A 10,053-nucleotide genomic window follows, 5' to 3' on the forward strand; every position below is an offset into this window, starting at 1 on the left:
GTGTGATTGTGTATGTGACCTTAATCAATCAAATGTTAATTAAGTTTCCAGTCAAAGACAGCCGAATGCCAAACTAACCAACAATCTTCAGAAATGTTTGCGTCTTTGTCTTACTCCACCTCCACCTCCCCCTCCCCCTCCCCCACCCTTTTTCGCTCGCTCTTTTCAAATATTAAATTGGGTTGCACCACTCCTAAAAATTTGGCGTCTCTGTTGCTTAGATAACAATGATTGCGCATACACAACGTGTAATGTCCACTCGCCTAATGGAAAATGCACACATTAAATAAAATTAGGCACTTGGCATCTTCAAGCACAAAAGCGCAACCGGAAACGGAAATACTATGCAGCACGTGTCGTCCGCTTTCCCACCCGCGCACTCGCACTCTCTCTCCCTCTCTCTCTCTCTCTCTCTCTCTCTCTCTCTCTCTCTCTCTGTAGTTCTCCTTAACGCGCTAACTCTAACAACATATATCTGTGACATTGGCTTGTTTGTAATGGTTTTTTGGTTAACATGCGCACAGATTGATGCGTGGCCAAAATTGTACACAGCCGCAAATTGTGGCAATTTCGGTTGCTATCAGCACACACCCTTACACACATATACCCCCAGAGAGAAGGCACGCTTTTATGCTAGTATAACGCCATACAAATGGCCAAGCAGTAACTGTCTGTTGCCTGTTGTGCTCCCACTCATAGCAGGGACCACAACAGCACTGGAGTCGATGCTGAAGACACTGTTACGGCTTGCCAGCTCGTCTAGCCTGACTATCTGTGCCATATTTTAGTTTATGACCGGGCTGAGTTATGCAATGGACTGCAATTTGGCTAGACAGCTACTTGAACACTTTATAAAATCATATTAAAATGCAATAAATTGAATAACATCTTAAATGTAAATGAATATTATTCAAGTGTTGGCCTGTCTAACAATGCAATTTATAGTTGGCCATTTTGTGACAAGCAGACACAATTTTAAAGTCATTAAAGATTTGTTTTACGACGAGATGTTCGTATACTTTAAAGTTCACTTCTAACTGGACATTTATTTATCACCTGTGCGTCAAGCAAAATTAACGTTTGTCAAGTGCCACAAGGAGTATACGCCAATGTGACGACTGGAACTACAGCATCTGCATCGTGCGTGGCAACGGAGCACAGTGACAAGCGTCGCAAAGCGAACGGCCATCTCGGAAGCACCTTGGGTATTTGGGCATTACAATTTTATCCTGAAATTTGTAACGCATCTAAAGAGACAATAGACTATAAGTCATCAGTTTTAAAGCTTATTGTTGGAGCCGGTTAAATTGGATCACTATATTATAGTATATATAGTTGCCAAACGAATAATTAATCGAAAATCTAATTTTTGCATGAGAAACATTTTTATTTAACAAGATATCCGAACATCGGATACCCATAAGATATAGCCTTCATAGAAATAATCGTTTATCTTTTTAAATGTGTAGCGAAATTTAGATATCAGCGGATGCACGTGGTCTGAACGGGTATTAAATATTCGACGTGGCCGAAGATTTTTATTTTTCTGTTGAATTTACACAACAATCTGCTTTTTTCCACAAGCGCGCCTGGCAGCTGTAACTGACAGTCGTCAGAATGCCACACAAAAGACAAAGTCTGGCATGTGGATATGGATGAGTTGCAATGGGATGCTGGGATGTCGCTCTGGATATGCGTGCATAAGGAGAAGAAATGTTAGCAAGCAGCATTTTATTTGCAACAACATTTCAACGCCATTTTCGATGCAAGCATCTATTTATACCCATATGTATATGCTACACACTAACTCTGACTGAACTGCTGCCCAGATAAGATGGCGATACAGCCAAGTAGGTAGCTTGACATCGGCCTTGATTATCGGCCGGAATATTGAGTTGCCTTACACTCAGTTCCATGTAAACCACTGAAGCTAATCAGCTCAAGCTTGAGAGCCAAGTCTGGAAATGGTTTCTTCAGGCTCTCAATATATATAAGAGGTAATTGCTTTTGAAGCGACTGTGAAAAATTGCAGTTAAATTCGGTTTGTAACTGTTACAGCTGAACCCGTTCGAGCGCCTGCCTGGGACAGATGTCAAAAATGTTGCTGTTTTTAAACAGCAAAAAAAAAAAAAAAAAATACACAACGAAAAAATTTCAACTGAAATGAAATTTGGTTAAAGTTCGTTGGACATGTTGCCTGGCTGCATATTCAATGAACGTGTTCGCGATGCCAGTGGGCCAAATGCGTTTACTGGCTTAACTTCATTTAACCAACTTTTTGCATGACATTCGCCACAAGCCAAAAACAAAATATAAAAAATAAAAAAATACAAACGTTGAACAAATCGGAACGAAATAATTGAATTTTCATTTCCGTTTTATGTGTTTACTTCCGCCGCGTTCTCGACGCAGTCAACATTTCACGATTGTGATGGCCTTATAAATGCGAAACTGCTTCCAATCAGATCTTCAGCCACAAAACCTCCTATACGTATGTGTGCCCCACTTTCATTCCGATTTCGACCTATTTGTATACAAAAGCACTCAATTTTTGGCAGGCTTGAAAACTTTTTAAGTCAATTGTCAGAAAGTTTCTAACGTCTTTGCTGCCACGCCCCCTCACCCCCTCCCATTGTCGTTGTTATTGGCATCTCCTGTTTCCGCCGAAATTGAAATATAATTCGGTAAAGTTTTGCCGCACATGGCCATAAATCAATGGCAGCCGAAAGGCGGCAAACTGAAATTGATTTAAGCCCCAGCGTGTCATGGGCGTGGTCGCCAATCAAATGAGACACAGTCTCACACAATGTGGTCAGCTGCATTTTCTGCTAACTAACTCAGCAACAGACTCGGACACATGGCCTAAATTAAATACATCAGCGTAAACCACATTTTGAATCGAGTGAACGACTAAAGCCACTCACTCGAAACTGAAAAATACTTCAGCTGCATATTCATTTTGCAATTTGACTGACAGTCATTTTCATGAGCGAGCTTGGAACTCGCTGTATGTTCACAGTATTAGCATAAGCTGAATATGCAACCTTTAGTGGCTGGCTACTGGTTGTAAACTCTCAACAACTAACCATAAAAATAAAACACAGAACCAAAGTAATCGCTGAACCGCAAATCGCGAGTTTTATGGTAAGTTCTATCAGCTGCATATATCTAAGCACTTGCAATCATATTCCCCATTGCTATTTTTTTTATTTATAGTTTTTTTGTTTTTTGGTATTAAAACATGGTTCATCAAATTTCAACCGGCTGTCATTCGTCTACCGTCTCTTAGCTGTTATTTTGTTGCTGGTTGGTCGTTCTCACATGCCAGGTAGAGAGAAAAGTCCAACTTCAAACCTTGCTTATTGCTGGTTCATTCTGCTCAGAGCGTCGCCTCGCTTGCACATTTAATTAAGTTTACGGCGGCTGCACACGGAAAGGACGAGGCACACAACTCGCCCCGGATCCTGCAACGCATCAAGGACTTAAGAGGCGAAAGGCTGCTATTAATTAAAGTCACTAAGCCAAAAGTTTGTATCAACAATTGGAATATTAATGAATCAACTAATGAGAGTTCGCAGAAATACGCATCACAATTGTCGTGTGTATGAGTGCGGGTGTGTGAAACTAACTAAAGGTATTATTAAATGTTTTGCTGTAAGCAGCTCCACCTGCCAACCATCAGATCAAAGGCGCACGAAATCCTCAGCCGCAAATCCTGTCTGGCGGCCACAAATCATGCATTGCCTTTCAGACAGTTCGTCCAATTATTGGCCAACTCTTTGTGTACCACTTTGGCATGTCGACGTGCAAAATCGGCTCAAGGCGCTAGTGGACCTAATCAACCTACACATGCTCACTTCACACTGAGAACATGGGTCGCTTTAATAAATAACGACAACGAGTTCGAAACACTGGCTTAAGAGCTGATGATGCCCCTTTGAAGTGTGTTTGGCCAATAATACACTTTTATTTGGGTTGTTCGGTAAACAACTAGCCAAAAGATGTGCTCAAAATATACATGTATGTATATTAACAAGAACTAAATTTAATAACTGAAAATATTTATTATGTAAATGTAAAATTGTATATATTATATATCTTCTCCTCTGGCCTATTCAGATCCGTTCTCTTGTTCTCTCTTTCTGCTCAAATCAAATGCTTAATCGATACTTTTAGACTCTCGTTGATTATATTTGTTACTCTTAAGCTTTCGTGGTATTTTTGTAAACCAGCCTTACGCCTATCATTATGTTGTACCAATCTAAAATGCTTAAAAATGTGTGAGTGAACAAAGTTTTTCATTGTACATTAAATTACATTTATTACATTTGATTCGGTTATTAAACGGTTTGCTGAACCGTTTGAGTTGTTCATAAAATAAGCCCAACATACATAGAGGCAGAAGTTGGGAACATATTAAATATTTAAACCGCTTGTCGTACGCAAATCCTGCAATCGACTTATATTAAATACACGCCAACAACAAAACTTGCAGATAAGCAGTTGCGTGCGGGTAAACAATGTGCAAATCCCAGTGCAGCAGCAAATGGCAACAGCAACAGTAACAGCAGCAGCAGCTGAAGCAGAAGCAGCAGAACGAGAACGAGCTTTGGGAGCAGTAGTAGAAACAGACGCTTTAATTCCGTTTGCAATTCCAATGGTGGCGGCAAGTTGGAGTTGCGAGTTGAGAGTTCCCCTGCCAATCGCTTGGCATTTACATTTAAGCTGATAAGCAGAGTGCTTCCGCCTCCACGTCTTCCAACACCTGAACTCATCTCATTTCAATTGGTGCAATCTCACCTGTGCCTCGACAGCAAAGTTTGTTGTGCGTCAATGTCGCAAGTTTATGAAATCGCAAGCGTTGGAAAATTTACATTTGAGGCACGCACTTTACATTATTAATGCCAGACGCTAAGGGCGGCGCTAACAAAAAATTAGTTGCCAACGGATGTGGCAATGTGTGTGGTACCCATATAAGTTATGCAGGCATATAGTATGTGCGTGCGTATGTGTATGTGTGTGTGTGTATGTATATGAATGTTTGTTGGTAAATGCTTCAGCCATTTGGCAAATGTATCGCATTTCGTTTTGTGTGTTTGCACTTTTGCGCATCGCTGAGAATTTTCCAATTTTGCTGCTAATATTTAGTAATCAAGTAATAGGTACATACACATACACAGCACAGTATACATACACATTACAGTGAGTATGTGCGCTTATGAATATATGAGTGAGGCACTTGTGCGTGTTATTGTTTGATTTTTGCACAAAAATTGATTGGAAATTTATAAGCTAAACTTTTTTATAGTACATTTTCGATTTTTTGGTTTTGTTTTGTGCCGCACAGAAAGAAAAACTTAAATAAAACACAAAAAAAAATTTGCGGAATTGTTATTCTTTTGTTGCTGTTGTATTTTTATCTGCTGCCATTCACAGCACTTGAATAGGTCGCCCCATGTGTCTAGTGTGGGTGTTCGTGTGTGGCTATTGACTCTTCTACATATTGCCACCCATATGCAGAATTATAAATGGAAATGGAAAGTGCCGAAAAAAAAAATTGTACGTGATTTCCAACAAAAAATCATTTGAGTAGTTTTCCACAGCAGGCTTTGGACCTCCTCTAAAGCACTCTGTCAAAACGAAGCTTTTCAAACTAAAACAAATCATTCTACGTACGGGCTTCGTGACGCGCACATCACATAAATGTAAGTTAGATAGAAAAATATTTTTAAAAAACCAACACGCATTTTATTGTAATAAATATTCAAACGGTCAAAAAAATGTAGAAATACTAAGAGAATATAATAAGTAAAAGTTTTTGAGCTATATAAAATAGTTTGATTGTACAAATTAAATTGTTGGTGAATATAACATGCGAAAATATTTTGATAAATTACTCACATTTATTTTCTTCCACACCTGAAGCCCTTTAACTTATTTCATTCAAGCCATCAACGTTCTGAAGCCGCAATCATGATCAAGATATTGACCAATCTTTTGCTCCTGATATGCTGTAAGTATGCCAATTTATTTATACTTGAATAGTGAGTGCTCTCCTTTTGTCTGTCTGTATGACTGCAAATTGTTTTATTTGTTTTCTGCCAATACTCAGTAAGCCTTGCATTCGAAATCCTATAGTCATTGACTTCAGAGTGTTGATTACTTTCACTTCCATATTCAGATCAGAGTGATATGCAGAAGTGGTTGTTTTTATTTTAAAATACAAAGACTCTATTGTCTATTTCATCCGTTTAGTTGGCTGCTTTTTGCTGCCTGAGCCTGGAGAAACATTGCGCATCAAACGCTCCGATAGCCTGGCCAATGTAACTAACAACAGTAGCAACAACACCGGGTTGCCGTTGGTTTCCTTGACGGCATTTGCTGGCGCCGCTAAGCCACAAGTCAAGACTACGGACAAAACTGAAACTGACGTTGCCACAGCCACAAATGCTGCAGCAGATGCAGTTGCTGAGAAAAAGCTGCAGCTGCTGGATGATTTTCAGCCCAGTGAATATTTGACGGGGGGACGTATGCAGCGCTGCAAGCGTCGCGAAGAGCCCAAGAGCGCTCATCATGTGCACCACCACAATGCTGACGCTTCAAATGCCGCACCACCATATGTGTACTTCAACAAGCTGGTCTCGCCAGATGGCAAGCAGGAGCTTAAGGAGTTTCAGCTGATGGCACCCGGTGTAGTAATTGAGAGCATGCAACATGACATAAACTATGGAAATGCAGCTGGCGATATGGGTGGTGTGTTGGTCCTCAACGCGGATTCCAATCCAAGTGCACAAATTCGTGGAATGAGCAAACCCAAGCATTATCATAAGCACAAATCGTCGCTGGCGCTGCCGCCCTTTCTGTATATGTTGCAACAGATGCTACAGCCTAACTTGAATGTGGACATGGTAGACTCCTCGTCAGTGCAACGTAATCGAATGGATGCACCGATCTATCAGTTCCTCGACGGCGCTGTGGATAATGCGTTGCGCAACAACCACGATATATTTGATCGTGAACGTGAGATCGAGCTCAGCGATAAGGATTCAGATAAGGGTGAATCGCTGATGGGAAAGAAAACAAGTGCAGAGCTCACTAAGGAGGAAAAGCTGAAGGAGTCTGTTGAGCAACTTTCAAGTCGTAAGGAGAATGAACTTATTCTCAGCTGCCCCATACACCATGAGCATCATGCCACTAGTAACGGTGAAAGCATTGACGATGATGTCGTCCTGGTAAACGAGTGTCATATTATCTAATCACCAATAACAACTGAAGAAGTGTAGGACATTATATAAGGGGATTCTTAGAGAAGCAGTTAAATACTTTGGCTTGTAGAAAAATGATAGCAAAATTGTAGATAGGTATTCATATTTCTTTATTCACTGTTGCTCAACAATATGTATGTTTGTTTTTGGGTTTCAAGTTCAACACCGACCGTTAATCAAAAAAAGTGGTTTTAGCGGTGTAAGGAACTAAAATATATTTTAAAAAAAAAGTTAAAATTATTTGCTGCTTTTCATTCAAGGCTATAAGAAATTTCCAATTTCGAAAATGATCGAATATTTATTTTGGAAAGCTTAAGAATTTAATTTAATAAAAGTACAGCGGGAACGTTATGCATGACGTTCTCATGGAGTTCGTTGCATTTTAGTTTCGCTTTGGCGCGTCAAAATTCAATAAACTTGCAATTTAAATGTTCCGTTGAAGCATAAACTCGTAAATTATTTATTAACATTGTAAACTTATACTTAACATTCATGGCTAGCGATTGAGTTAGTATTGATTATAAATTTATCCAAAGTGCAGTAGTAATTCAGAGGACCGAAGTCAAAGTTACCTCCAGAATTCCTAATACAAATCGATTGACGAAAATTGATATGCTGCGTGTAGCAAATACTAGTCAATACACACACATTCACGCACACGCTTACACACACACACACACCCCCACACCAACATTCACATTCGCATTCTGGGTATGTGCGCCTAAGGCAAAAGTTTTGCCTGCGGTTTGCTGCTAAATGCTAAGAGTTGCTAATTTCTTATACAATAAAACTAATATGTGCGAGTGTGTAATTGTGTGGATATGTGTGTGTATATGTGTATGCAATACATGGACATTAAATGGAGCACATAATATACTGAAAGTCAGAAAAGCATTGAAAGACAAAACCCAACCCAAGGAAAATGCCATGCGAATGTCAAGGGTTCTTTAGCTACATCATAAATACAAAATTGTTTTGCAAATACATTTTGTCAGCATGTGTGTGCGTGTTTGGGTGTGTATTTGTGTGTGTGTGTGTGTGTGTGTTTGAGATGTGTGGATGTTGCCTCAAGTGTAAATTCAATGTACATAGGTGCATACAAATACGCTGGGGTAAACCATAATACATAACAGCTTATATAAGAGGCAAACATGCGTGTCTGTATTAGTGTGTGTTAGTTTGTGTGTTTGCCACAATGCATAAAAGTGCAACGCAGCATTCGTAAATTGCGCAGCTGCTCCACTACTGTCCCTGGTGTGTTAGCTGGAGTGTAAATGTGAGTGCATGAATGGCTATATGTGTATGTGTTCGAGGCAGTCCATTTCAATCCACAACGCCCCTCTCAGACACCCGCTGCTCCTTAAACTAATCTAACTGTTGACCATATTCGCGACTTCGCTACTCCACATGTATATATATGTTTATATAAGTGTATATATTACATATGTTTATATATTTAGCAATACACTTATGATCAGAACACTAGGTACAACTCCATAATTTGGTTTTGACTCTTGTCTATCATGGAGACCTTCCTTAGCTTCATATTCAAAATCAAACTCATAAAAAAGTTTGTTATATTCCTATTATAATTCTAAAGAAGATCACATCTCAGAGTCTCCACAAATCAACTCAAGGCAGATAAGTAAGGTTTAAAATCATGTGTAGTAAATAAGTAAATTAAAGCCTCAAGATCGCAAATGACAAAAAATGTCAAAAACAATAAAAACATATTAATTTGACCTTTGGTGTAAAAGCATATTCCAATCTTTACTTCCAATTGTAAATAATAAATGCAGTTGGAAAGCAACGTGCCACATTGGCTTTAGCACTGAAACGGGAACCAACACGTTTCCACCCGGAATGTGAGTGAACTTTCAATGCTGCTTAAAGAGTGTGCAACGCTTGTTTTTATAGGGGGTGTTACTGAATGTGAATAGTGCATTAGCTTGTGAACATTGTGGGGTTATGATCTCAATGACATTCGCAACCATTAGCTGATAATGCAAAGGGAACCATTCAATGAGCCATGCACCAAGTGCAAATGGCATGCTTTTAAATTCAGGAATATCCTTGAAAATAATTTGGCTAAATTCGCTTCTGAGTGGATGACAACAAGCATATTTTGTGCTCACTTTGAACATAAACAAAATATAAGTCAGACAAACGAATCGACGGCTTTTGTTAATCTTTTTTGTTGGATGCTTTCAAATTTATAGCTTCATTATGGGAGCACAGCGGAATGGGAACCAGAACACTATAATGGCTAGGGGAGAGGCGACAAGTGGGGGTGGCTGGTGAGCAGGCCATCAGACAAAGCGTTGCTATGGCTTCTATTGCCATTCGCTTAAGTTGTTGCTGTTGTTATGCTAGCTACTACTGTTGCCGATGCTGATGCTGCTCTAACTGTTATGGCTGTCATTTGGCAGCTTGTAATTATGTTTGCCACAAGTTGTTGCCAGAAAGTTGTTATCTAGATTTCATAGTCAAAAGCCATGACGGCGGGCAGCATCAAATTCAATTGAACTGTTGAGTCAGCAGCTCAGCTTAACTCATCTATAGAAAACATTTGAGAACTCATCGCCCATCACCACGTTTTCGTATAGTCTGTTAAAGCTAATTTGCAAACGCATGAAAAGTTTTTGAATTGAACTGCAAAGCAGATAAGAATCTTTTAATAAACTGAAAGTTATGGCCATTCAAAAATGTTGACTTAGAGACCTTTGATTGTTAATTTAAAAGCTGAAACATGATTTAAAAGGATACAAGTTGAGGCTGAAGAGTTGTT

The 10,053-nt window shown here is 39.4% G+C and overlaps 1 protein-coding gene across 1 annotated transcript; it reads left to right on the forward strand.

Annotated features, from left to right (window-relative positions):
* The first annotated feature begins 5,670 nt into the window (after nucleotides 1–5,670).
* On the forward strand, nucleotides 5,671–7,505 carry LOC6559439. Its single transcript, XM_001987817.2, has 3 exons — nucleotides 5,671–5,705; nucleotides 5,926–6,013; nucleotides 6,256–7,505. The coding sequence occupies exons 2-3, from the start codon at nucleotides 5,974–5,976 to the stop codon at nucleotides 7,254–7,256; spliced, it is 1,041 nt and encodes a 346-aa protein (XP_001987853.1). The 5' UTR covers nucleotides 5,671–5,705; nucleotides 5,926–5,973; the 3' UTR covers nucleotides 7,257–7,505.
* Nucleotides 7,506–10,053: the final 2,548 nt, after the last annotated feature.

This window comes from Drosophila grimshawi, unplaced genomic scaffold (genome assembly GCF_018153295.1).
Source record: "Drosophila grimshawi isolate 15287-2541.00 unplaced genomic scaffold, ASM1815329v1 contig_184, whole genome shotgun sequence".
Classification (NCBI taxonomy): Eukaryota; Metazoa; Arthropoda; class Insecta; order Diptera; family Drosophilidae; genus Drosophila; species Drosophila grimshawi.

Excerpts from the sequence above, each read along its gene's own strand:
- LOC6559439 (XM_001987817.2), top strand. The coding sequence starts at position 5,974 with ATGATCAAGATATTGACCAATCTTTTGCTCCTGATATGCT. Across the intron at positions 6,014-6,255 it reads TCTTTTGCTCCTGATATGCT|TTGGCTGCTTTTTGCTGCCT; the intron begins GTAAGTATGCCA and ends TCATCCGTTTAG.